This window comes from Simochromis diagramma, unplaced genomic scaffold (genome assembly GCF_900408965.1).
Source record: "Simochromis diagramma unplaced genomic scaffold, fSimDia1.1 OVJJ01000646.1, whole genome shotgun sequence".
Classification (NCBI taxonomy): Eukaryota; Metazoa; Chordata; class Actinopteri; order Cichliformes; family Cichlidae; genus Simochromis; species Simochromis diagramma.
This window is the reverse complement of record NW_024387279.1, coordinates 3,480,118-3,508,032: the sequence shown is the minus strand read 5'-3', so window position 1 is coordinate 3,508,032 and position 27,915 is coordinate 3,480,118. Positions and strand designations below refer to the sequence as shown.

The window sequence follows — 27,915 nt, the reverse complement described above, 5'->3', positions numbered from 1 at the left end:
TGAGTGATTCTTAATGTTTAGGCTAAAAGTTGCTCTCTGTTCCTAATGCTTCCTCCAGCCTGCTCCACTGTGTGCAGGAGAAGGGCCAAACATGTTTGGCTCTTTGTGAACACACTGATGCCTTCTACATAAAGGACAATAAATCTCCCTCAGGTCATTTTCTCTGCATCAATGATTACAAGACTTACTGGAAACATCACAAAATGATGACAGTTACTTCACTTAATGCTGGCATCCATTTGTAAATACAGATGTAAAGCAGTTTTCAGATAACTATAAAATACTTTGTTTAGTGCCACACTGCTGGTTTCGTTTTCTTTCAGCTCCTTGCTTAGAGAATTTTTTAAAATACTAATAATTTTATTCTGTGATATATTTTTATCAGACGAAGCATTTTTCACAATAAATTCCTAACTTTTGGAGATAAAAGTATTCATCTTTTATCTTATATAAGCTATAGTAATATGTTATATTCTGACTGCACTACAAAATAGCGAACTCTCCACTTTTTTCCTATGCTATGCTTTTTATTTTTATTCCCACAATCTGCTCATTTGCATTCAGTACATGTAGCCGCCCTCCACTCAGACCTGCAATAAATTCGAGGCTGCTGTGGCTCAGGAGATAGAGCAGGTCATCTACCAATCAGAGGGTTAGTAGTTCAATCTCTGGCTATTCCAGTTCAAGCACCTTAGAGTCCTTAGGTGAGATACTGAACCCTGAATGGCCTCTGATGCATTCAGTGGAGTGTGTGGGATCACTAAAGGTGTAGCTTTTAAAAGCAGCAGTGTGACTTTGATTAAGAAAGCACTATGGCAGTGCAAGTACATTTATCATTTATCTAATGTGTTTAGCTGTAGCTGGAAAAAGAAGAATGTTTTTACCCAAGCAAATATCATTTCTTTCTCCCCTACTGTGATGACAAAAAAATAAAATATATAAGAGATAAATATATAATCAATTTGACATACACAAAAAACCCACTGAGCTCATATTCTTCTCTATAATAAGAAAAAGAAAACAACACGTGAGACTTGACCTCCCCAGCACCTTTATTTCCTGTTCTTCTTTACAAAAACATCCTCAAATTGCCCTCTTTTTTTTTTACTTATTAACAGACTTTCTCAGAGACATCGACTCTGTATCAAATAGGAAACAGCCACAGAAATGTTCCATGTGTCAGTATTACTGCCAATATGGTTCATTAACAGTTGAAAAATGTTACGAGGTGAGCTGAGGGACAAAAAAGAGGAATGTACCAAAAAAAATAAAATAAAATAAGGAGGGGGGCGGGACAAACCCAGGTTTAAAAAAAACAAAACAAACAAACAAAAAAACAAAAACAGCTCGCAATAAGAAAACAAATCTCTCAGGAAGATGAAGTGCAATGATCAGTAGCTCCACAGTCCTCTGCACTGAGTGTTATTCCAGACTCCCAGAGACGTGGTGATATTTCAATTTCTTCCATTTGGCAACACAGACAAACTGCATGCTTTGAAGTTTTCAACTTTTCGTCCCATTTTCTCTTAAAAAAACCCAAAACAAAACAAACAAAAAACAAAACAAGGTTTTGATGGAAACAACAAAACAATCATCTTCTTTTTTTCTTGCCCCTATTTTTTCTGATTTCTGTGGAGAGATACAAAAACAAGCATTAGTTATTACAGACATGCCAATGAATGAATGAATGAATGAATGAGAACCTCTCTGGGTTCTCACTGAGCACCTGATCACTGACAAATCATGGATCATGCATTCTGATGTGCACCCTACCACAAAAACACAGTGTAAGTAGGCAAAAACACAGAGCAACCATCATGACCAAAATCTCTCAAGTCGTGGACGATGCACGGACATGGACACAAAACACATCTCTCAAATGTAATGGTACAACCAGAACCACGAGTGTTAGACAACACAATGGAGGGACTGTCCAAGTGGCTGCATGGCTATGGTTGCAGTGATCGTGGTGGATGAGTGAAGAGGCAAACCAGAGGGGGGGTGGGGGGGGTGGCAGCAAGTACATGTGAACACTCGGAGTTAGAATGAGCACCACACAGCCATGCACGCTGCGAGACATTATGGAAATGCGCAGTGGATGCAGTCTGTGAGGATGCCCTTACTTCAGCCTGGAAGCAGAACCGACTCATTTGTTACAAATGGGGGAGGCTTTATCGAAGGCTTCTATACTTTGCCAATCTACTACTTTGCTCTGCAGCAATCCTGTAAGACACAGCGAGGTGTGGATAGAAGGGTTAAAGAAAAGAAAAGAGAGCTTCACGAGACAAAAACTAGCCTGGAAGAAGGGACAAAGTCCTCAGTTGGAGAATGACATTGGTGAAATCGTTAATTGAAATCTTCTACGTTGTTAAATGGGCTGTTGTGAGATCAAGAGGTAAAGGCGGACAATTACAAAGCGAGCTCTCGAGTCAGAGACAATTTGCTCACTCTGGCCCTCAAAGAGCTCTACATAATCACGGTGAAGAAATTGCCCCTGATATCATCACTGCTTTCACTCCTTTAGATCTTGCTGCTGTTCTTCTCTCCTTGTCCAAGTATGCACAAGCTCTTCTACTGGCAGAGAGCCTGATATCGAAATTAGCCTCTGCAGGCCCACTGAACAGCTACGAATATAGAATAGGCACTTTCCCTCAAGTTTGGAGATAAGAACTACCTAGAGGCCTCACAGCACTGAAGTCCTTGTTATCTGGAAAAGGGCTAGGCTTTCTCTCTACCATTAAGGACTCTCTAGGAGCCATTTGTGCCAGTCGCATTTGGCAGGCGTACCTCTTCACTGCTTTCTGGGCCAGCATGCGGTTTCCGGCAAGGAAAGTTACACCGCCGATGATTGCCAGGTACTTCAGAGTCTGGAACATGTTCAGGTGGGTCCAGTAGACGTACATCAGGCCCAGCATGGCTGAAATGAAACAGCCAAATAGATTTGAACATTAATGACCACCCAGCCACGTTCCCCATCTCCACTCCTTCACAACATATAGAATGCTCCAATGCTGTGATATACTGAGCCATAGTCCTTTGAATTTGACATATATCTTCATGGTAACAAAAGGAAATAATTATAGAATAAAACCTTTAATATTTTTACTGGAAGTATTACAGTGGTCCTGTGGTTTGGACAGCCAGCCACAGCCATTAACAGAACTGCAGCCACCATCCTGTTGCGCTGTAGTAGCCATTGTGCTGTCACATCATTCACTCTAAAACTTACACTATAGCCTACATGTGTTAGTATCATGGATCACATTAGCTGTTTAATTAATATGCCAACTCAACTAGCATTTAACAAGTGCCTTCTTCCTAATGGCTCCTCCTACTCAGCTTACAGAAACCACGCTCTGTCCTGACATCTGCAAACACGTTGCTGATGAGTTTATGGGCTCAGTCACTTGTTACGGGTCACACTAAATGAGTCCAATATTTAAATATTTAAACTTCTAAGAGTCCCTCAGCCTAGTGACTGTTTAGTGATCCCCAGGGAGCCGCTGGTCTAAGAAAAACTGAACCCGACCCAGTTAGCAAGTAGTTGTGGCAGGTTGCTGCCAGTCACTAACATGAGATAGGTTTCCTATCCCATTCTGGTTCTAAAAACACTACCCTCTGCAACTGGTTTCACCCAGCAGTAACCAGCCAACATTTGCTAACTGGTTGGGGAACACACATTTTTCCCTTTATATTCTGGGAAGCGGGAAGCGGCCGCTAAGAAAGCACAAATGTTCCACGAAAATGTTTTAAGTTGCGTTAAAAATTACATTAAACTGTTACAGAGCCATGAAAGTTTTGCCACGTGTGCACAGAGACATCGGGAGACACGGCACTTCGAAGGAAATGTTTTATGCCTAAAACACAAACCTCCCTTTAAAGAGAGCACTGTGGCAGGTGAAGCATCGGATCTGTGTGGCGTGACGAGAACACTGAACTCTGTGGTGATAAAAACGCACAGAGCTAAGTCTGCTGGAATTCTGCATTGTTTTCCTGTCACAATTGCCTGTCGCACTTTTGTGTCATCATGAAGTGCCCTCGATTTCAGTGGTTTTGACACTTCATGGGAGATGTAGCCCCACCAGATGTTTACTTTGGAGAGCAATTTGCACAACAATAGTGATGATGGAAATGAGCAGAAATTTGCATTTCCTGTTGTCGTGCTTTTCTGGGTTTAAATTTTTGCTTCTTTTGGCTGCTAAATTCCGCACATGGAAAACTGACTTAATGTCACAGAGGTGTTTGGGGAATTTCATGAATAATGCATACTTAGAATAATCATTCTGCATAATGTCAGCTGTTCTTACAGCAAGTCGCTCATCGTGTAGAACAACAGCGGGCAAACAGCAGGCAGAGAAGCTGGGAAAAAAAGTCGAGTCTGTGGCAAAGATTTCATTTCAAACACGGGGACTAACCTGCGTGTCCCAGATGGAACAGGATGGTGCTCGGAGAGAAGCTGAAGCTGGAGATGTTGGCGCCGAGCTTGACCCACTACAGAGGAGAGAGGGGAATAAAACACAATGTGATTTTTCGTCCTCTGCAAGAGGACAAAAGAGCCAAAAAAATTGTTTACCACCTAACGCACAATGAACTGATCCACGGCAACAATGACTATTATTCATCACTGAAAATGCCAGGGGAAAAATACACTATAGCTTTTGTGATTTCAAATTAAAACAAGTATTATAGTCATAGTGGACTAGAGTCTCATTCACTGTCTGTGAAGGCTTCGTACTGAAGAGCTTTTCAACAGGGGAAAAAAGATCACTGCACAGAGCAATGGCACAGGCGGACGAGTTATCAGGGAAAGCTTGGACTGATAATGAAATAGGTTTGTTTGTAGGTGTGTCTCTTTAAATAGCAAATTACTTCCATACGTATACGAAACCACAGCTAGATGGAGAGTGGGAAAAAAAAAAGAAAAAAGGAAACATTTTGTACAAACATATTATTATTATTACCAGAATGAGCAGCAGCAGGAAGGGAGACAGGATGAGTGCAGTGAAGGTGTTGGAAACCACTGTGGAGGGCTTCTTCTCAGGTTCCCTGAACAGATGCTGCACAAACATGAGGAGATTGTTAAAATCAAGCTGGTTTCATTCTATCATCAGCCAGTAAATGAGATGTTAAGAGAGCATAACTAGTACCTGAATCTCTGGTTTGGGTACATAAAGAGTCTTAGGTTGAATTGTTGCCGGGGCCTCCTCATCCACGAACTTCAGAATGACGTCGGCCTTTCAAAAGATTAAAAGTGGGTGAGCAGTGTTTACGTCAGCGAGGACTCGCTATCGCCAACAGGCCTCAGACACTCACCACGTTCCACAGGATGGGATTCTCTAAAGTGGCGTCTCCAACGATGAGGTAGAGAGAATAGGTGCCAGAGATGGAGTCGAATTCCGATTTCCGCTCGGCTGTGTCCAACTCAAACTTGTACAGGTTCTTGCTGTCGGGTTCGGCCACAAACACGACCTCCTGGCCAGTTTTCTGATTGTGCAGCCGTACAAAGGTCTGCAACATGGACAAGAAACAGGTTTTTGACATCAAGTGAGGGTTTGAGCTCACCCTCCTGCCATAACCAGTGTGTGTCTTCTTGCGTTTGACTAGACGTTCACTATGAGGGCCGTATGGTCACAAACGAGACTATAAAAGCAGACGAAGTCAGAAACAAGTGTTCTGTCAGCAGTTTGCTGTAGACGTGTGTTCCTGTCACACTCTGATTACACACCTGGTGAGGTGTGAGCTCCACTCCAGTGTTAACGTCAACCAGCTGGAAGGACATGGCAAAGTTCTGGTGGCTGTCTGCTGTGAAGGAGCTCTTAGCTTTGGAAGGATAGTCCACCCTGCATGTGTATTTACCAAAAAGAAAAGACAAAAACAGATGAAAATCATTTAGTATTTTACTTTCCTCTTACGGTGGATCAACAAAAGCTGGCACCACTTTTTAAATTTGATTTCCAACCTGGTGGTCTTTGTGCCGATGCTCTGGTCCTTATCCACCACAGAGAGGTCCATGTTGGTCACAGCCACCTCTGTGGACACCTTCACTTTAAGCTACAGGTGGAGACAGAGTACAAAGCAGAGTCATGACTACAGTAGTCAAAGTGTGTGCACAAACAATGCAATGAGAATTCAGTGGTTCCCCACACAGCCTGCACACGGGCAGGCAGCCCGGGTATATTAAAGCCTGAACAGATTATCCTGGATGCAAATCACATTCTACAAATCTGTGATTGATCTAAAAGGAGTGGACAATCCCTTTACTCTTGTTTTCAAAGTTTAATCACTGCTCAAATGTCTCCTTAATATGGTTTAATATGCTACTGTGGAAAAACTCAACAGCATTCAGCTGCTTCCCCAGAGAGGATCGCAGAATCCAACTCCACAGTAGCTGGACCAAAGCTTGCATCAGCAGCCCCGGAGGGCCACTCCAACCAAAATGTGTAGCAGATGGAGAGCTGGTCCATACGTGACTACACCGAGACTGCCAAAGAGCAGAATGAGAACTACAAGTGCCAACTTCAAGACGGTGCCATCATCCCTCGGATCAGAGGTTTGCTGGACTGACATATGATTTTACTATTTTTTTTCCACAAAGTACATGGCAAATAAAATATTTGCTGATGAGAACCTTATAAACATAATTATTTCTTTATTCATTTAAGAAATGATGGATCCCTGTTTTTCCTTCTCCTTTCCTTCTTCTGCTTTCCTTCTTTAAGCTGCTGGACTTGAATGAACACAAATTTTAAACTGGTGCAGCAGGTACTTCACACACACACACACACACACACCAGCACCACGTTAGAGTGGTCTGTCCAACGATTTCTGTAACTGGGTTCACATCCACTTCATGTCGTGACTGGCCAGCTGCGAGGAGCCAAGAAAGCAGCCTGATTTTGTACTTCTCTCTCTCTCGTGTTCCCTTTTCCATTGGACACAGAGCATTTTACGGCACTTCTCCTGCGAACAACCAGGTGAAATATCCTGACAGTCTCCATGGAGAGACTGTCTGATGACGTGCACCATTGTTCCCACATACTGCACAGTATCCTGTTATACCCCACCCTCCAGCTTTGTCATGTCTCAATATGAATGAACAAGAGCTGCACAAATATGTTCTTCTAATTTTTGTTTTTAACTATGTAGAAAACAAGATCATCTGTATAACCACATCTCCCTGATCAAGTTTTATTTATTTGTTTTTCAGTTAGATTGTAGCTAAAGTTCAATCTGCTGAAAAAAAACAAACATGTTTTTAAGTTAGGAAATACATAAAGATTGTAGAGCACTTGTGTTAATAATTGCAAACTCATTACTGACCAAAACTATTCTGATTTCTGCCATAACTGAACATCAGCAGTGAAAGAAAGCTGTAGCTGAAGCTGTAGAGGACCACCGTTTCCACAAGCCCAACAGCAGGCCCTTTGTCATTAATACAAACAGCCTGCTGGTTAGTGGGATGGGCAGTACACCAGATGTATCAGCATACATGTAGTAATTTCTTTAATTATATGAATATTAAGTCAATAATAAGTCAAACAGCACTCAATAAACCAAAATGCCTATTGTGGATTTTACAGGAGTTAGAGCTGCATCCACACAGGAAGCAACGTAGCGACCAGAGCCCACAGAAAGTGATCGAGTAAAATAATCACTGGGATGCAAAGTTGGCGGAAAGCGAGTACCAATGCGAGTGCAGGATACTGTCGATTGAGATATGACCTAGTAGTAAATGCATTAAAGGGTTACCTAGGCAACTGGAGCCTGGAACGTGTGCAAGCGATGAGCTGTCAGCTTCAAAGGGAATCATTTTGTGTGGACACAGTTTAAGAAGTTGAAGCTCAAGCTACACTTGTAGTATATTCATTAAAAGGAAAGTTTTCTATGCAGTCTATGCAGCGCTGTTCAAAACTAAGCACACCCCAACATTCAACAGCTTGCAGAACCACCTTTAGCAGCACCGTCACTGTTTTGTGTACGACTTTATCCGTCTCTCACGTCGTTGTAGAGGAATTTTGACCCCACCCTTCTTTACAAAACTGCGTCAGCTCATTGAGATTTGACTATATTTGATTAAGGCATTCATTTAAGCACAGCTCTCTTAAGATCAACAGCATATTGATCAGGTTGAGTTCTAGACTTTGACTGGACCTTTACGACATGTTGATTCTTTTCTCTTTCAGCCATTCCAAACTTTACTGCCAGAAAGAAGAAGAGTTTGTGCTGATGTGCCATGTTTGGTTTTTCCCAAACATGGTAGATGTACATTATGGCCAAACATCTCCACCTATTCACATAAGTTTTGCTTTAATAATCAACAGCTTCCTGAAATCAAAGCACGTAACAGCGTTTGAAATATGAACACTTTCCAAATCTTTCATACTTACAGAATGGTATTCTGGGTAATGTCATCTTTCAAGGTAGAATAACAGTATAACAGCTGGGAGGATGTTTGTGGCTACATATAAAGATGAGGATGAAGAAAGAGACGTGACATGCCCTAACGCAGACCTTCCCAAAGTGGGGGCGCAGAGCCATTGCAGGGGGGGCGCGGTATGAAAAGGGGGGGGAGGCTTGGACACTGCTAGCACGGGGCGCCCACACAAACGAAAAGCAGGAGATGAAGCATCGCTGAATATGTTTCCAAACCAACTTCATTCTAAGCCAAAGACTAGAAAATATGGTGAAGCATGTCTGACCTTTGGCTTCACCTGCACAAGTGCTGAGGTAGGTCTCCCTGCAGGATTGGTTTTCCCTGCGTCGGGAGCAGCGCTGGGCTGTTCAAATCACGGACAAACAGGATCCCACAGCTGTTTGTTTTTAAACCCATTTCGCACAGAGAGGCATTTTTTGAAAAATGTATTGATAGTAATGTTGAATATTATTACACAGGGAAAAAACAACTACACGTAAAATAATCACACCGTGACGCCTCTGCCTTTGTAAATGGAGGGACAGTAACTGCGTGTGTGTATGTAAGCGTGTAAAACCTGAAGATAGAGACAAAATACTGTTAATCTGACTATCTGCCATTCTGCAATTCATCTCACGTAAACAATAACGTGGCGCACAGCGTGACGTGAAACAAAGCACATCCCTTTGACGTTGTGTTACGAACTCTGTATTCCTCGTCCACACGTAAACGCAAAAAAGGAGTTTTAAAAAAATCTCAGTTTTCGGTGATTTGAAACGCCGTTTAGGTGCGGACGAAAGGCCCAAGCACATAGAAACAGCTGCGTTTTCAAAAATACCCGTGTAGGTGTGGACGTACCGTACAAGAGTTAGTAGTTTATTTTATTATTACCTGTAATTTATTGCAGATTACTTGTATTTGCTTAATTGTTTACTAAATGTTTGAGGTGTGAAATAAACCGCAATGGAGCAAAATATGGGTGTGTGTGGTTGGAGGATGTGTTTGTGCGCGCGCAGGGCGCGAACATTTTTCTTGTAAAACAAAGGGGGGCCCAGCAAAATAAAGTTTGGGAACCACTGCCCTAACGTAACATAACATGTGACCAACAGAGAGCCGTGTGTATTTTAGGCTTTTTAGTTAAAGAAAAAATGAAAAAAATTTTTTTTGACTTTTTCATATTTGCTTGTTGCTTTGCTCTGCAAACACTAACAAGTCACATATTTGCTTCAAACCAGCAGCAATTAAAAGTGACCGTAGGTGCAGACTACAGGCCTCAGGCAAATATTTCATATTAGTTAAGGGGGGGCTAAGACTACTTTTCTTATTGTTCTGATTGTGTGTTATTACAATGATTTATTTTACATATACCCCTGACAAAAGGGAAAAGGAGTCACTGTAAACCTAAATAAAGAACCACTGATTGGAAAAATAACAATGACTATTATTATGCATGCCAATTCCAGCTAAATGCAGCAAGAAAAAAAAAACGTACCTCGACATGATTGGCAACCAGCCGGCTGTCCCCGGTCACTGCAATGGTGAACTGGTAATATCCGCTGGCTGGCTGGCTGGACATGAAGTTTAGTTCAAAGACGCCGCTGAAAAGGAGAAAATAAGAACTCGGTATAACAGCTGGGGTTGCAGTCACAATTTACTGTAAAATGAAAGTACGTTGGGATATTGTGTAAAGAGGATTAGAAACACAATCTACAGCCAATGACAACTGTCTGCTTTAATACTGGAGTTTACCCTGTCGTTGGGGATAAATCTCAACTTCTGGGGAACCTGAGAGACGACTGTACAGCTAACATACATCTGGATTCTTATACATACTCATTAATTGTGAATGGTGCTTGGTTGAGAATGGCAGCCTTCGAGGCCACAGCGTATGCAGATTCCACCACCACGTTGGCTGAGTCTAGTGGTTGAGACATGACATCAGTGACAAGGAGCTGTGAATCAGAAAGAGAGAGAGACAGGGTGATGTGACTGTGAGGTGATTAAAAAAAACACACTGAGGGCTGTAGATAGAACACGATCCATCATGTGTACCTGCAGGGTTGGCTGGCTGTGGGAAACAGTAGCTGGGCCCTGGGCAGTGACGACTACCGGTACGTGGAAGCGGTTGCCGGACAGAGCGGCGGCGGCGCTTGCCACGCTGAAAGCCTCAGCCAGAGAGTCCCAGGATTTCTTGCTGAAGATAGAATTCACCAGCTGGATGACCTGATCCTGTGTGAAGAGAACATTTGCCATCAATACCAAGCCAAATCGATATAACTTCAGCTGGTACAGCACCTCACAAACAGATATCAGACCTCTTTGATAGGAGGCTCCATGTCCATGTGATCTGACAGGGAATAAGCAGCGGTCACAAACATGGCGGTTGCTTCGAGTCCCTCTTCAAACTGGAGGTAGAGGCCACCGAGGTCATCCAAGCGAGCTGTCAGATCCTGGAAGGGAAAAGCCATCAGAAGGGGAGTTAGAATTTACCTTAATTTCTGTCGTGCATATTGTTGCAGTGATAGATACTCTTATTAAACAAAGCCATGGTCAGCATATGTACAAGTAACACCTCGGAGTCAAAAGTTCAGACTTCAGAGGTTTTTTTTACTCCTGACTCCTTACTGTCACTGAGAGAGGATATCACTGACTTGCTCAGCTCATCTGTTGTTCACACCTTGTGACTGTAAAAAGAAGCCAACCAGAAGGACGCTAAAATGCCTCATTTGAACAAAGAGGCTGTCCCAAGGCCTAGTGCAACACAAATGTGGATCATTTGCAGCTTTACATCATGCAAAGCAATCCTTCAAGGGTCAAAGAATAAAAATATAAAACCATAAGTAAATACAATAGGGCCCGTTTTGAAGATATAGGATTTCTTGCTATAAATCAAAAAATAGTGAGACAGCACCATCTGGTGGTAGTTTTAAAGTTCACCTCAATTTCTTCCAGTATTCCTCCGAGCTCTGCCTGCTGGGAAAGCTGGGATGCTGTTTGCAGAGCCATGGTGATGCTGTCCAAAGAGAACACCCATTTATTGTAAAATAAGATGCATAGACTCTCTTTATTTTTATTGTATTTTTTTGGTAATGACAACTGAAAAGCATCTAACACTTACGCCATAACATTATCCTCTTTGTTGATCCGGGCTGTCAAGGAACCTACAACTTCCTGGGAAGCAAGAGGAAGCCCAAGAGAGCTGAGAGCAGTCACAGCCCGATGAATCTGAGTCATGGTCGAATCTTCACTGACTGCAGCCAGGAGGAGGTCGCGGGTTTCGTTGGATACAGGGATCTAAAGAGTTAAAAACAAAAACAATGCACACAAATGTAATTCATGCATTTCTGTTACACTTATCTCTAACAGAAAGAAGAGATAACAGACAGAGAGACACCATGAAATATTTTTATACCTCACATCCTGAAATGGCACGACTGATCTCAGCAGCAAAGAAGAGTGAATCAACACTAGTGGAATCAAGCTGAGATTTCACAAACTGGCACACATCCTAAAAACAAACAAACGCAAAACAGCCACATAGTGAAGACCGATGGGAGTCTAGAGTCCATATATTACATATGCAAATAATGAAGGGCTGTTTTTCTCACTTCGTGATCGGGAACTGTCGCTCCCAGCTTGGTCAGACCTACAACTGAGTAGTATGCGGACTCCAGGTCAGTGAACTGCTGGCTCAGGAGGTTCTGCAGTCGGGCCACATCAGACAGGGAGAGGTAATGTGACGGTGTGAGCGCCTGAGCTCCGGAAAGAGCCAGGCTGAGAAGGAACAACCCGAACAGCCCTGCGGACACACAGCATGGACTAAGTAATCTGACGCCGGCTGCTGCTCGAAAGGTGAATTCATAAACACAAAATTAAATATATAATAAACAGAATAATACATTTTTATAATAGCTTCTCAACATACAATTCATTCATTCATGTAACGCTCGCTCGTGCAGGTCTAGCTACGAGCCAGCAAGCTAACGTCAGTAGGAAACGGCACACTGCGAGCACAGAGCGGTATTTTTCCACCAACGCTAAAACCTGCATTTCAACAATAGCTTACACGACATGAATAAAACCAAAGATGCACATAAATGACATTCAATTCGGCGTTTTGTAAAGGAATCTACTCACTAGACCGGTCCATGTCTTGAGGTCTAATGCAGCGTCACCAAAAGCGACGATTACTTCCGGTGTCTCAGAGCGCGACCTGTCAGTAGGGGGATATCCGGCTGTACACGTTGCATTTAAAAATAAATGCCCACTAAAATTATCATTTTTATTATTATTATTTTAATATATAAATACTTTGTATACGTGTAAGACGCACTGTAAATAAAATAATGGTCTATATTTACATTCTGTGACATCGAATGCAAACTGTAGATCATGTTCGCAAATATCAGCTGTGCCGTCGCCATACTGCAACAGGATTCTGGATGCTTTCAGGAAATTTCTAGATTTTTGTACCTATACAGCTACCGATATCACTGTAAAGTAGTATTTGCAAATCGGACTTGTTTAGTTTTTGTTTTTAATTTATAAAAACCGCATTTAAATTGTAAGCATTTTACAACTAATTTTAAAAGTACACTAATGTGACCAACTGTGCTCTTTTTTGCACTTGACTTGTAAAAGCCTATATGACTTTTTTTATTTCACCATTCATTAACCGCATAGAGAAGTTTTCGTCGTTTAATAATGTTAAAGTTTTCTTGAAGCAAACGGTATTATTAAAGTTCTTCATGACCGGGCCAAGTGTCCTCTTATGTGGAAATCAAAATATGGTCACCCTAAAGTACACCACGTGAGTCAACTGCCAAAACCTGTTTTTATCAAGGTGGTTTCTTGTGCTGATGGTGAGTACATTAAGTGTACTCCACTTACACTGATACTTTCAATGGAAACAGTTTGTTTTTGAATTTTTCACAGGATTATATAGAGCTTTAGGAAATTGTTTTTTCACATTCCTGTGTACTCAGAAATTTAGATCTTGCATTAAGAAAATGGATTAAACAAAATGTGATTGGAAAATTCTGAAAGTTAATATCTTAATTTAAGTTACCTGGACAACTCCAACTCAAGCTAGGAAAGAACTTTAACCTCTAACCTTTAACCTGCTGAGGCTTCCTGATTGTTGGGTCTTTGCCTTGTAATATAATGTGACCCGATTCAAATGTTGTGAACTGGTGCCATATAAACATAATTGAACAAAATGTTGCATAAACTAAGACAGGCTCCAATTATTAGACCACACTTTCAGCACATTCCAACTAAAACAAAGCCTACTTTAGACACCTTAATTTGTCAGGACTGCATCACAAAGTTGCAGCAGCATAATCAAACAGCAAGTGTATTGAACATATCAGTATTTTATTCAATTCTGCAACATTCTTGTATGACAGAGCAAACAGTCAACTCTATTTACAGTGTCACATTATTTATAATCCCCTTCACACCAACAGTTGGAACACTTTTACACCTTCACTACGTCTCACATAAATGACTATTACAGATTAAAACTTGAGATGTACGCATCTTGATGGGTAGCTCCTCATCTTTAGAGATATGATTAGTGTCAATTTCTCTCCAATGTGTGGGAAGCTATAATTTGTGTGTACCGAAATGCATCATAAAACGAATCTATACATGCTAAATAGATCCTACAATAAGTGTTCCCTTCATGCATTACTGTTCAACCTGTAAATCCTCTATAACACAGAACATGGTTATGGAGGGGCAACCTTTGTACAAAACACAATGTTAAAAAAACTGTTTAATCACACGTAAAACCTTTTTTTTCCCAGTGATGGCAAAACTATACAGCCTTGATTTTTCATTTACACATTCTTCTTCTTCCCCCTCAACATTCATTCGTTCTTTTCAAACACTGAAATAACAACTATGGAATTAAACATGCCTGGCAGCCTGACTCTACATCTAAAAGCAACATTCTCTTTCAGACAGGCCTAACACTGTCAATAACCTGATCGCTAACGTGTTGTTCAAACATGGCGCTAACCTTACAATACGTGACTCTTTCTCCGCCACAAAGTACACCAGGCCCTCAGGAGAAATGGGAAAATAGCAACTGTAAGTTCTGGATAAGTAACATTTTGGCATAAAAACACGAGCCATCTCAGGACAGGATCAGAGCCCGGCTAGGAGCGTGGGATTTTAGTGAGCGAAGGTAGCGCCGGGCTTTTTCTGTCATTATTAACTGGTCTTTAGTTTGTCCGCAAACAACCATTTCCCATTCCTTTGACATCTGTGGAGGAAAAAAAAAAAACCCATAAACAGATGTAAATGACTTCACACTCTGATTACACTTATAACTCCTCTCAAAAGAGCAAAAAGGTGGAACATACTGGAACTGGGGGGACTGTGCTGGGAAATATGGCACTGTCACTTGGTCCCAAAAGGAAGCCCTGATCCAAAATGTTTTCGTGCCGCTTGCTGCTAAGTGGTGAAGAGCTGACAGAAATCAACATCGGTTCTTCCTGTGGCCAAAAAAGGACCAAATATCAAGAATTAGGATATGACTAAACCACACGCAGGCTAATAAAGCGTTCCCACACACTTTACCTTGATGTTGTGTTTGGCTGATTTACGTTTGGATGTAGGCATCACCTGGCAGTCCATTACATCCAGCGCCAATGACTTACGCACTTTCTTCATAGGAGGGCGATGCTGGCAATAAAAGACGATCAAATCGGCAAAGAGAAACAAGGTCTGTTAAAAATATCTGAGTGAAGAATGGAAGGAGGGTAGCAATGAGCTGTCAGCAGCTCTTAGCTCAAAGCATTCTCACAGAGTGGTGGCAGTAAGAGCCTGCTTTGGGTAAAGCGACTGAACAAGGCTGCTTTCTGTGTGTGACAACTGTGATTGACAGCCCCGAGGTGGGAACTCCTGAGTGTGAAGAAAGGAGGTGCTATGTTCCAAAACTTTACAAGTTACAAAAGGCTCAGTGTTTGTGTAGCTGAAGGTCATTAACAGAATAAAATAGCATCCCCTGCATGCACCATTACAAAAACCCTTTTAAACAGAATTCCTCCATACTAACATTTGTCAGTTTGCAGCTACGGCTCTAGGTGTATTATACTCATACATGTTGCACTCAGAATGATTTTTTCTTTAAATTATGTGGAACATAGCAGAACAAAAAGAGTGCAAAACTGTGCAGCCTATATAGTGGAAAGAAGACCACCTAAGACTATTCAGCTAGTAGGGGAAGGATATGTCATAAACAGCAGTAGATCCTTTCCCTGCCCCAGGTATTAGTGTTTTTGGCATTTGTGTCTTGAACTCGAATATTCAGTGTAGGATTAGCACTGTGTTATACTGCCCACAGTATAAGTGTACAAAAGTGAAGGGACCTGATGCATGTGAGCAGAAACACACTGCTATCACTGACAGAGCATGACAGCACATGTAACTGAACTGTAAAGTTTGATGATTTTAGCAACTTACATCTACTTACAACTGCTAGTGAGACTTTTAGTAGTTTTCCTAGGATCAGTTTCACTCCAGGTTTTAGATATTTAGTGCACAATATGTATACTATGGATGTTATGATCAGGAGTATCAAGATGTCAGAGCACCCGCACTACTACTATATTAGTATAGCGGGTCCACGGGGATGAAAAAAAGAGACAGTTTTTGTGAATTAAGAGAACACTAATGATTTTTAAATTAAATTCTAGATATTGAGCTGCTAGCCAGAATTTTTTTTATATAATTTTATGATGTTATTTTATTTATTTTTTTCCAGTGTAAGCCTAATGAGCCATGATGATGACGACTTTCTTTAATTTACTGTAGTAGCATCTTCCTAAAGTGGACAAACTCAAAATTGTGTTTATTTTTATAATACATCTCAGCCTCATATTAATGGATGGGGTATTATATTTCTTTATACTAAAAGAAAGGGAAACAATATGCAGGTGTATTAGGTTAGTAAATCTACCAGTCTGGCCTACTTGGAATCAAATGTTGGGCAGAAAGTGAGTCTGACACCAGCCTCTGACTGAAATGACTAAAAATCTGTGCGATGTATTAAAATCGGCTTTTAGTTACCACAGTTTTTCGCCTCTGTTCGGGTGGAGTTAAGCGCATCATTAAGTCGATCCCCGCATCTCTCAAGATGACCTCATTTATGTCGTCCTCGAGGTTGGGAGTCTGAGGCTGACAAAAGAGCAGAAAAGGCTGTTAAGAGCACAGGAGAAAGACGAGAGCTAGCATGTTTTCCCAGACAGCACATGCTGATGCTCACCAGAGGCTGCAGAGGCCCGTACTTCTCCATGGCATTTTTAAACGGTGTTGGAGTTCGTGGGGTACACAGCTCAGACTTGTGGTTGGGTGTAACAAAACTAGAGAAAACAAAAAGGAGAACACAGAGAAGTTCATATACACTGTGTTAGATTAACAACGTATAACTCTTACTGTGAGAAAGACGCTAGAAGTCATTGTTCAGATTAACATCAGGCCCTGCTTAAACTATGTTAATGACAAAAATAAAAATCCTACTTCCAATTGTTATCCACTCATTTCAGTGTTACGTCACTTATGATCACCCTCACTGGTGGATGTACCGCCTCACTAATACGTGTGGCTTTGAGCAGATAAGACACAAGCAGGCTGAATAGTTACAGTAATCCAGGTGCTGGCGAGATGTTATGTTAGTGCAAGTGCTGCATTAAACACTGAACATAGGACTCGATTAGCCCATCGTCACCAATATCTAATCTCTCCAAACTTGAATCAGCATCGAACCGATATCTGATTTTTACACCACTTTACAATTAATGATTAGTTATTATTAATCTCTCACTCTCTTTCACAGTGTCTCTTTTGTCCTGTTTCCAAACCTCTGCCTGAGGCTTCTTCCTGTTAAAAGGGAGTTTTTCCTTCCCACTGCTGCCAAGTGCTTGCTCATGGGGGGGGTCGCCTGATTGTTGGGGTTTTCTCTCTATTGTTGTAGTGTCTTTACCTTACAATATAAAGTGCCTTAGGTGACTTTTGTTGTGATTTGGTTCTATATAATAAATGAATAAACTGAATTGATGTAAAAAAATACTAGTAATAAATGTTAATCCATTGAATCTGACATATTCAATCCACAACCCTTTATACTTGTAGAAAAACACACTCTAATAATTCTAAGAACATTACATGAGATTAAAATGTGCAAGAATCATTATTATAAGTTGGTGGAGATGCTTTGATGGCATCAGATCTTCAGAAATTTGTCTGTTTTTAGATGAACCCATGAAAAACGAAGCCATCAGATGCCTCCACCTATTAGAGGACTCTTACACTGAGTTTTCCTTTTGAGTGAGAGGCGTCTTGTCTCGCTGCAGTGGAGTGGTAACTATGGCTTTCTGGCTGCACACGGGTGTGGACGTGAGAGGCGACTCTAAGTCATGAGTGTCCTGCTTAGTCCACATGTTGAGAAACTGCAAAAACACACATTTGTCAGTAGAGTGCATTAATAGGACATGACTGCGAGTACCACTGAACAAGGGACTTACTTGAGATGGAGAAAAGGGCAAGATTTTGACAGGGGTGCTCTTAGGAGTCATGGACTTGTTGGCGTCGGGAGACAAAGCGATGCACCTTCGGCTCCGGTGGCTCAGTATGGAGGGGGGTGTGACGCCCCCAGGAGAGATGGGGATGAGTTCTCCTTTGCTGCCTTTGCTTAGTTCCTGCAGGGCGCTGCCTTCCAGACGAAACTGATGTCGCTCTGGGCTGGGACTGTCCTCGGGGAGGTCAAAGGCTGCGAGGTTGCACCAGCCATCAAGATCCTTAGTGGAGAAGAGACATTTATTTGTTAGGTCAGCATGCAACCACGACTGTGAAATAGCCAAGACTGAACAGATGCAGGACAAACTGTATAGAGAATACATTATAGACAATATAAAACCAGGACAGGTTTTTTTTTTTTTTAAATAACCCCGTAGTATTGTAGATATTCACCCCATCCACCATGTCTAACACTTCCTTCAGAGCTGGGCCAGTGGGAGACAGAAATCCGGAGCTGTCCACCACCCAGCTGGTGCTGTTCAGCGCGCCTGTGCTGTCCACCTCACTCTTGGGACTCAGACTGTTGCTTGGAGAGGAAACAGACTTTGACGGCCCAGCTTTGCTGGTGCCAGCTTTAGCTGACATTTCTTGCAGCTATTGGAAAAAGGAGATTCTATAACAACACTAGCATAGACTAGTTTCTGATACTTAAGATAACTGTGTTATTTTCTTTAATGAATGCGAACAGTCACTTACTGAAGGAGGGATCTTCTGCTCAGAGTCCTTGTCTGAACTGTCTTGAGAGCAACTGGGCACCTGTGTAATGAGAAGAATCCAATTTCTGTATCTCACCATACATATCTTTTGTATCTTGTATCATAGAGGAGGACATCATGGAAACACAGCCCACCTGACCATCCTTGTTAACACGAGCCCACAGCTCCTCCAGCTCATTGGGCCTGAAGACCTCCCCGGAGTAGAAGCCCATCTCTAACTTTCGTTTGATCGTCGAATTCCAGTGATTCTTCACTGCATTGTCCGTCCTGTCAGTATATATCAGGACATGAATTGCAGTGTTTCCCCACATACTGACTTTATTTGGCAACACAAAGTAATCCTCACACTTGTTTTGAAAGTTGACTTATTGCCAACAACCTAGCCCTGGCCCTTCTCCTGACGCATCCAACAATGTAATACACTACCTCTTAAGTGTGTCTCACATCCTGTGGATGAAAGGATTCCAACAAACAACAGTAGACAATATTCTGCTGCGAAGATCTGCTGTGACCTACAGGCTCAGTCTAGCTGGAACAAGTCCCTTGTGGCTGAGAACAGAACAAGGACTACTGTTTAAGTTTAAGACTGTGGTGTAAGAGTCCATGCAGTCCATTGCAGGACAAGTGACCCACCAGATAGGCAGCTGATTAAATTGTTCATCAGTTGTTACAAAGTATCTGACAAGCACAGCAAAGTATCAAACTTTTCTAAGTTAAAAATTTAAGAATTCAATTCAGAAAAGATCAGGAGTTTGCATGTAAAAGCTCATATCAGCCAAATTCTGTTTCTGGCAGAGTAGCTACTTGCCTTCCAGGGAGCAGTTTTGCGATCTCAGCCCAGCGATTGCCAAGCAGGCAGTGAGCCTTATAGATGATGAGGTCCTCCTCAGCTGTCCATGAAGACTTCTTGACGCTGGGATTGAGGTGGTTGTGCCAGCGCTCTCTGCACTGCTTCCCCAGTCTGCCTTTCAGGTGCTTGGCTACCAGTGCCCACTGTTTGTTGCCATAAAGATTGACAAGCTCTATAACCTAGAGGACAAAAAAAGAAAAGTTAAAAAAAAAAAAGAAGATGACCAGCATGCTTTTATTCACAACATATTTACTCCGTTAACACCTCTAAACTACCTACCTTCTCATCTTCCTCTTTAGTCCAGGGGCCTTTCACTAATTCTGGGTCCAAGACTTTAAACCAGCGGTGCTGACACTGATGTTCAGTATGATTCTAAAAAACAAAAAAGCAAACTCAAAATACTGAAAAAGATTTCTGTTGACATACATTCTTACAGAAAAGATGTTCAGACTCACAGGTATGTAGCTGGCTATGGTTTTCCAGTCATTTGGTCCCAGTTTCTGAACCAGCGTTTTAAGCTTCTCATCCTGTATACACACCCAAAAATGAGCATTTTTATGATCCCTGTCCTCTAAAGCCATCTAAATAGTCGGTTTACTTCAATGTTTAAATTAAGGTTTGGTTTACATTATATATATTAAAAAATAAACAAATACCTCCTCTTGAGTCCATTTCACCTTCACTTTCCCTCCATCCCTCTGCTCTGCCACATCAGAATCAGTGTCCTGATGCATGGCCTCCTCTCCATCCTCACTGAGAGACAAACAACTGTGATGTGGACGAACATAGCTGACAGACAACTCACTACTGACCGGCCCTGGTGATGTCCGGAAGACAGCTAGATTATCGTTCTTATTTTTCTAGCAACTGCGCGGACAACAGCTCGCAGAAATAACATACTGTTTACCAATTATGTCTGTGTTGAGCAGTGATTTATTTATCTAGTGAGATCTAAGAGAAACCGTGTTTGGCCTCAAGTTTAACCCTAAGCCTGTTTTCCGTGTCCGGAAAAAGGGCGGCATAGACACAAGCGAGCTCCCAAGCATAGCAGGGTTAGGTCAAACAGTAAAGACTGCAGTTTCCAACTGACTGTATTAAACAGAAGAAGTTAAATACTCACATTATCCCCCGTGTTAAAAAAATAAAATAAGCACAGCTAATTTAGGTAATAAATATTAACATCTTACCCGCGCGGCCACCGGGACATTTCCCTCTATTTCTGTTGTTTACGGTCGGAAAGCGATTTCTCCGGCGGCCGTTGCACGTCATGTACATACGTACTCGGTATTATGTCGTCGTAATACCCGTGATTAATGTCTCTATGCTGTAGCCAGTGTTGGTGATGGAGGCTCGGCACTTTTCTAATGTTACAGCCTATACAACCAGCTGGTGCGGAGCGCCAGAGTTGTCCGCGCTCTTGGATTTCTATCTCGCGCTCTTCTCTGTCGTAGGAACCGGATAGTGACGTAGCTGCGCATTGGAGCTGCGCTTAGCCACAAAGAACGCTTCCGGTTTGTCCCAGCGGTGTAAATTTTGTTTTATTATCGTAAAATAATGTTTTTTGCAGTCATTTGTGTGTCTCAGTCAAACACTGTAAACACCCAATTGCTCAGAGGGGATGTTTAGATATTGTTACATAATAAAACAGTAAAACAGTAAATTTAGTTTGAAAAAACACGATTTTTCTACTAGAAAATTTCAGACACTTTCACATAAATATTTTTACTTATGAAGTCATTTTAATTTATTTTTTGTTTGTTTTTTCATATTTACACTTTTAACTAAATATACTTTCTACCATTTCCTTCCCAGAAAATCTATAGTATGTTTGTGAACAGCTTTTAAACAATACAGTGCTTATTAGACCACCACCCAGTGTAAGGTTTATGCCACAGCTGTCTTAAATTGATAGTACTAGTATTCAAAAAGTATTTTTTTATGTTTCTGTATTGGTTAGGCCAACAGTATGTGTGAGCTCTTTAATAAAAATTTTATTTTTATGCTAAAAGATTTTTTTAAACAGCATACAAATAAACAGTTTTTAAAAAGTTTAGTGCTTTTGTTAAAATTACAGCCTTAGATATAACCTAACAGATTAGTGCTCAATAAACCACAAGTAAATTAAAGGGCCTGAATCTGTACAGGGCTGACAGGTCCGCCTCCTTCTCCCACTGATGATCTGCAGCTGGGTCAATTAGCAAGTAGCTCCAACAGCTTAAAAGCCAGCTGGAGCTCAGGCAGCCCTGATTAAACATGGAGACAATGGAGAAAGTGTTTGTGGTCAAAGGTAAGAAAACTGGACTAAATTAGATGTGTTCATTTGCCTCATCAGGTGATTTGTTTCTGAATTCTGTCCAACATGTTTTACCTTTTAGATATGAAAAGCTTTGAGTGCTCATCTCCATCAGAGCTTGACAGGAAGTTTTATGGGGAACAGAGTCTGCTGTCTGCACTGTCAGTGGAACAACTGTCCACATCGAGGGTGTTGAATGACACGACAGCTGATGGATTGGACACCAGGCCGTCTGTTGGAGCCTCTCTCTGCCTGTCCTCTGACACCGCCTCCCCCTGTTCAGGGTTTTCAGTGAACACCGTGAACACTCATGAAGCTGACGGCTGCTACCTGGCCGTCCCATTACTGGGGAAGTCCTCCACTCCCCACATGCTCCTTCAGAAGCCAAAGCAGCCAGCTTGTTTTGATCAGTCATACAACGATCTCACCGCCTCGCAAATGTCATGGGACGTGTCTGTGATCAAGTCGGAGAGCAATAGCCCCAGATTCTACGTGGAGTCCTGCACTCTGGAGCAAACGTGGAGTCCAAAACCCTCACAACAAGAGTCACTAGCTGATGTTTCGCCCTGATGTGGCTAAAATTAACACTTTACAAGGGAAAAACGTTAGCTGTCAAGTGTGACGTGCACTCCCAGCCTCTTCACACACTATGTCCAAGTTACCCCCCCCCCCGCCCTCAAATCTGTAGTTTGACATCATGTTCTGTTTTTAAGGGATCCATGTGAGGACTGCTGCAGAACAGTTTGCCTTTTTAATAATCATATCAATGTTTTAACTACAAAAATATTTTCAAAGCACTGTTAAATAAAGGGTATAGAACTTTATTTGCTCTGGTATATTCTTACAATGAAAGACAATACAAAGTTATAAAATGTAGCTGTACATGTTCTGAAAAGTGTGGTTACTGCAGTCCCTCCATTGTAACTGTGTGCGCATAAGCTTTCTAATTTCAACAGGGACGTATCGAATGTTCAGGTTTCTTGAATCCAATCACAGCGGAGTGAACCGGGCCTCCGGGTCCACATCGTGTTCCTGCCAAAAGTGAGGAAAGTCATTATTGGACAAAGCCTTTAGATACAGGAAGATGTAGTTATGAACACACTCACCTGATTTAGTTTCTTGAACTCTACAACCTGGAAGAAAATGTGTTCCAAGATGTGCTTGGCATCCCTCTGCTCTTTATCCAACTTAGAAGTCACTCCGAGAATTTCACCACATTTCCGGACGTAGAATTCAAGGTCATCATCTGTACCTGTGAACACAACCAGTTTAATATCAGGATGAGTATGATTAACTGTTTCAAAACAGGCAAGTTCAGAAATAAACTTAGTTTAAGGGAGATGTCTGGGTAAAGTGTACAAGCGGTGGGACTAGGATGATCAGATTTAGACTCATGAGCAAACATTTAACATGTAAAGAATATCTGTAGCAGGAGGATTGAAAGTTGCATCCCACCTGACGGGAGGTATCAACAGGCCTCTTTAGACTTGTTTACAAAAACAAAACACTGCATTTCCTGTTATTTGTAGTACTTTTATTCATATTCCATGAACATTTCATTCACTTTTGGTGATTTGTAAATTTAAACTTTAAGTAAACAGAAAAATATCATGAAATGCTAACCTGCAGGAGAATTATGACAACATTCTTCAGACATTCAATAATTCGATTAAATTTTATTTATATAGTGCCAATTCAGTCCCCTATATTTTATTGTAAATACCCTACAATAATAGAGACAAAACCCCAGCAATCAGATGCTCCCTATGAGCAAGCAACTGGTGACAGCGGGAAGGAAAAACTCCCTTTTAACAGGAAGAAGCCAACAGAACCAGGCTCACGGAGGGGCAGCCATCTGCCACGATTAGATGGGGTGAGGGGAGGACACTGTGGAAGTAGAGTTAGGTAGCTGCTCTGCTTCGTGTTGCCACATGACACTAAAGATAACAACTGTGGAGGAATTGGCTGACTTTTGAAGTGTCCTGTCTTATATATAATATATATGTTGACTTTTAAAACTAGGTCCAATTAAAAGATAAGACATAGGTTAAGTCTTAATATGTGATGCAAGAGCTGAAACTGCTGTGCAGTCCCACGTAAAGAGGGACACCTGATCAACCTATATGAGATACAGATGACTACTGAACTGCTGTGAAAATAACCACCAAGCTTCTCACATTAGCTTATCACACATCATTAGTCTTATACGTGATAAATAGCAAATGAAAGTCAGTTTAATGTGGAATCTCACTGCCCTGGACATGTAAGTCCTCACATACGCCTCCATCAAATGATATCTAGAGGGCTGCAGTGCATGTTTGAATGCTCCATTAGCAATTCTGAACTTACACTTATTGGTGAGCTGTGCCAGACGCACTTTCTCCGACGAGAATGTTTCGTCTAGATCGAACAGATCCAGCATGGGTGGAGGCAAATCATTTAAGGCAGGCGGAAAGACCTGAAAGACAGGGCAGCACCTACTTTTGGCTTCAAACTTGTGGGACTTTAAGCAAAAATGTTATCTTAAGATTTCAGTGAAATCCATTGTACAGAAAAACCCCAGGGGAAAAAAACAAACAAAAAAAAAAAAAACTCACAGCAGGCTGAAGCTGAGGCAGAGGAGTTTCAAACTGCGGTGCAATCAGCTGCAGCGGCTCAGCTTTCACATTAAGCTGCTTGTAAGCACTGCAAACCAAAGATCTGTTTTTAGCTTCGAAGGGAAACAACTGCGTTTGGACTGAGGGGAGGGTGACCGATTTCTCACCTGATGACTTGGGGTAAGGTGTCAGTCGACAGATTGAACAAAGACATATCAAAGAGAGAGGTGAAGTCCCGTGGGTTTTCGTCTCCTTCTTGTAAGCACACTCTGAGCTGTTCAGACAAACAGCCAGTGTCTGGCAGCATCGTGTAATCTGTGATCTGGGGGACAAAAAAAAAGGACAAGAAGAAAAGAAGAACCTTAGCTCATTAAAAAAAAAAAAAGAGAGAGAGAGAACACAATTAGGAAAGCCATTCTGCCATGCACTCCTCTTCCTCACCTCTGGGTCTTCAGCATCAATCTGATTTAGCTGAATGTTATCGGTCATGAGCCACTGAAGCACAACGTCCTGTGATAAAAGAAAAAGTTTCATTTAAAGGAGCTTTATTCTAGAAGGATCATGCTTCTACCTTTACCTAATAAATTACACAAAAAAAGTGGACTTACCATGATTTTACTGTTCTCCTCTTTGTCTATGTATTGATCACTGAACATGTGGCAGGAACCCAAGACAGCCAGTTTGCCAGAATTCTACATTAAAAAAAGTAATCTCCATCTTACCACATTTCTGACCATATGGTTAGAAAAACAAAGTTGTTACTACACTGTGCCTCTGACCTTGCCATGATAGAAAGCCAGGACAGGCCTGTTGAGGGGGAAGCAGACGGAGCCCGTTGAAAGAACAGCCACGGCCGGCTTCATCACGGTCAGTGTGGCACCGTACGGGTACACAAATGTGAGCGCCCTGCACAAAGAAAGACAACAGCTCAAATGTGAAGTCTTTCTCTTTAATACAGAAGATGGAGGTGTACAAGATTGAGACTCACTGTGCATCGTTTCCAACATTTTCATCTTCAATGATTCCCGTGACCACTTTTCCAGCAGCACGGCTGATCTCCCTGCACAGGAAACAGGCAACTGAATTGATAGTTTGGCATGTATCAGCATACAGATGAAATTAGATAAGTCTTAGATCATGCCAGCATAAATTTAGGCTAGAACAATCTGGGACTCTGTGAAATATACATAAAAAGAGAAAAACACTGGTGAACCTGTTCAGTACACCATTGGACACAAGCGCCTCCTTAGGATGGAAGTATTTGTAGTACACATTCCTCACCACAGCATCTTGGATGAACAAGATGAAAACGAATACAAAGCATTTTAAAAACAGCATGGGCAATGTTTGCATAGCTGTTTTTCCAACAAGGTTTCAATTCGCACCATTGTTGACCATTACTCCAAAGTCCTCCAGGAGAAAATTGATGTTTGTGTCATACTTCATTTCTCCTCCTTCACCGAGCATGACCAAGATATTCCCTCCTCCATCCAGGTAGAATTTCAGCGCCTCCATCTGAAATAAAAGGAAATAACTAATGTGAAAATGTGTTTGTGGTTGAACAAATGAAAGAAGCTTAAATATTCTGGGTGGCCCTAAGCCTTGTAGAATTTTAGACTGCTTGGAAATTAACATCTTTTCGCCCATACATCACCTCTGACGCTGTGAACCTCTCCCTTGGACCTGCAGTTATCCACAACTTGACACTCTTCAGCTTATCCAAGGACAGCTCTTCTTTTATGCTACAGGAGACAGCACAGATTTTGCATTTGAGGTTTTAAAATTGCTGCAGAACTATGAGAAAATGTTGGTTAAGCTTGAGAAAAATGACAAAGTAAAATATAACTCAGTAAACATACTAAAGTGCTTTAGTAAGATTATTACCAATACGTCCCATTTTATTATTTTACTTTACTATACTTACTTACAGAGACGAATATTCTAGCCTCCTATGTCTATATGCTTGCTTTGTTTACCAGGTCCACTGTATCACATTTACATTTAAGAGCATGTCTTAGCTGATAACTAGAGGACTTGGTACTAATTCTCTCTTGTATTTAATCGTCCCCAAACAACTTACCTTTGGATTTTCCACTGAGCTTTTAGTCTCTTCTGCATGGATTTGTAGCCATTGTTCGTAGTAAAAAGCTCTCTTTTTGAAGCATTGAAGACCACGCTGTTGCACTGTTCCTTCTCCATTATTTACCAGCTTCAGTCACCAAAGTTAGTGCTCTTATCATCCACACACCTAAAAGACGTTAAAAGCCCAAGTCAGACTTTACCATTAGTCCAGGGCTGCTATTCGCCAGCTGTAATTAGCATAGTTTTGGGTTTGCATCCACCGTCGTGTGCTAAAACGGTGTTAGCAAAAAACAGCCAAGAAGCTCGCTAACATTATGGTTAGCCGTGAAGCTAATAGCGAGGTGTTTTCGCTTCGTTTCACTAAAGACTGCTATGGTAACCTGTCAACTGTAGCACTCTGTTTTCCCCTTATGTTAAAGCCCAGGTTTACATTATTAAATGTTAATTACCTCAAGGCGCTCTTAGAAGCGGTGCATTATGGGAAATAATGGTAACCAAGGGCGCTAACAGCATAGCAACTGGATAGCGCAGAGTGTGTCAAAGCAGCGTACACTTAAAACAGCTTTTCAGTGGGTTTGTTCAGTTAGCATCACTCCAAGGTCAAAACATTTGCACTTTGAAGTGCTAGATAAAGTTAAAGGAATGTTCTGTGGTTTAACGATGGTTTTTATAAACAGAAAAACTTACAAACAAGTCAAAACTTTAAAGGTGAAGGATGTGGCCATAGGTGGAAATCTGTTGGGGAATTCTGGAGCAGCAATGATGGTGATAGAAGTCTGACAGAAGTATAACCCAGAAACAGGCGTGGATCTAGAGAAATTTTCTTAGGGTGGTATGAAGGTTGCATGGAAATCAAATGGGGTAGGAAAATCAAAGCCATTTTTTACACATAGCCAGGTGTTACATTCTGTATTATGCATTATATATCATTAAAATACATCAAATACAGTAAGTTTACGCATGTTTCATATAAATATACTATAACTTTCTTGTTTTCTTTAGCCCACATAATTAAACATTTCAGTTACATAAAAAAATGCAAATTTTATTTTATTTTCCTCATTATTGTTGTTTCTGCTTCCAGGTCACAAAAGCAGATGAAGAGAAGATGATGGAACTATTTGATCAAGTTGTGGCCCGTGATTGTTTGGGACCAATACATGTTGACAGCGAAAAAGCAATCATAAAGTCTGTGTATTCATTACTGAAATGGCTATCAAAAAATATTTCACATGACATCTTCATTCAGAATGATTTCATTTCATCCCTGTCTATTAGTGCCATCACGGTGCATACACTAGTGCGGCTGATCCCAATAACCAACCAAGTATGACAGGAACTAAAGGTCTGTGGTTCAGATGAGGTGTGGGGACCTTCAC

General features: G+C 41.4%; 4 protein-coding genes across 7 annotated transcripts; 1 reads left to right on the top strand and 3 right to left on the bottom strand.

The window, feature by feature from the left end:
* Positions 1-1,028: 1,028 nt before the first annotated feature.
* Positions 1,029-12,645, bottom strand: rpn2 (ribophorin II). Of its 2 annotated transcripts, XM_040003107.1 has the most exons (18): positions 12,551-12,645; positions 12,022-12,212; positions 11,826-11,921; positions 11,532-11,707; positions 11,351-11,426; positions 10,729-10,863; positions 10,466-10,642; positions 10,247-10,365; positions 9,906-10,011; positions 5,960-6,051; positions 5,726-5,840; positions 5,314-5,508; positions 5,148-5,234; positions 4,962-5,057; positions 4,416-4,491; positions 2,788-2,917; positions 2,124-2,223; positions 1,029-1,629 (listed from the first exon to the last, which is right to left on the bottom strand). In XM_040003107.1, the coding sequence occupies exons 1-17, from the start codon at positions 12,561-12,563 to the stop codon at positions 2,172-2,174; spliced, it is 1,932 nt and encodes a 643-aa protein (XP_039859041.1). In that variant the 5' UTR covers positions 12,564-12,645; the 3' UTR covers positions 1,029-1,629; positions 2,124-2,171. The 2 variants fall into 2 exon arrangements, with proteins under 2 accessions (XP_039859041.1, XP_039859042.1); XM_040003108.1 differs by lacking the exon at positions 2,124-2,223.
* Positions 12,646-13,768: 1,123 nt separating this feature from the next.
* mybl2b (v-myb avian myeloblastosis viral oncogene homolog-like 2b) lies at positions 13,769-21,051 on the bottom strand. Its single transcript, XM_040003109.1, has 15 exons — positions 20,752-21,051; positions 20,221-20,317; positions 20,020-20,091; positions 19,844-19,936; positions 19,523-19,743; positions 18,849-18,981; positions 18,695-18,754; positions 18,392-18,592; positions 17,947-18,219; positions 17,732-17,871; positions 16,689-16,785; positions 16,493-16,600; positions 15,002-15,106; positions 14,785-14,916; positions 13,769-14,684 (listed from the first exon to the last, which is right to left on the bottom strand). Exons 1-15 carry the CDS (start codon positions 20,769-20,771, stop codon positions 14,556-14,558), a joined length of 1,881 nt encoding a protein of 626 aa, XP_039859043.1. The 5' UTR covers positions 20,772-21,051; the 3' UTR covers positions 13,769-14,555.
* A 698-nt stretch (positions 21,052-21,749) lies between these two features.
* Positions 21,750-22,681, top strand: si:ch73-303b9.1. Its single transcript, XM_040003116.1, has 2 exons — positions 21,750-21,851; positions 21,940-22,681. The coding sequence occupies exons 1-2, from the start codon at positions 21,818-21,820 to the stop codon at positions 22,425-22,427; spliced, it is 522 nt and encodes a 173-aa protein (XP_039859050.1). The 5' UTR covers positions 21,750-21,817; the 3' UTR covers positions 22,428-22,681.
* On the bottom strand, positions 22,663-27,318 carry ift52 (intraflagellar transport 52 homolog (Chlamydomonas)). 3 transcript variants are annotated; one of them, XM_040003112.1, is made up of 14 exons: positions 27,224-27,318; positions 26,535-26,702; positions 26,109-26,196; positions 25,840-25,969; positions 25,668-25,743; positions 25,443-25,514; positions 25,234-25,360; positions 25,063-25,146; positions 24,896-24,964; positions 24,622-24,776; positions 24,455-24,542; positions 24,207-24,315; positions 22,964-23,109; positions 22,663-22,889 (listed from the first exon to the last, which is right to left on the bottom strand). In XM_040003112.1, exons 2-14 carry the CDS (start codon positions 26,651-26,653, stop codon positions 22,848-22,850), a joined length of 1,305 nt encoding a protein of 434 aa, XP_039859046.1. In that variant the 5' UTR covers positions 26,654-26,702; positions 27,224-27,318; the 3' UTR covers positions 22,663-22,847. The 3 variants fall into 3 exon arrangements, with proteins under 3 accessions (XP_039859046.1, XP_039859045.1, XP_039859044.1); XM_040003111.1 differs by lacking the exon at positions 27,224-27,318 and adding an exon at positions 26,986-27,093; XM_040003110.1 differs by lacking the exon at positions 27,224-27,318 and having other exon boundaries at positions 26,535-26,979.
* Between the last annotated feature and the right edge of the window lie 597 nt (positions 27,319-27,915).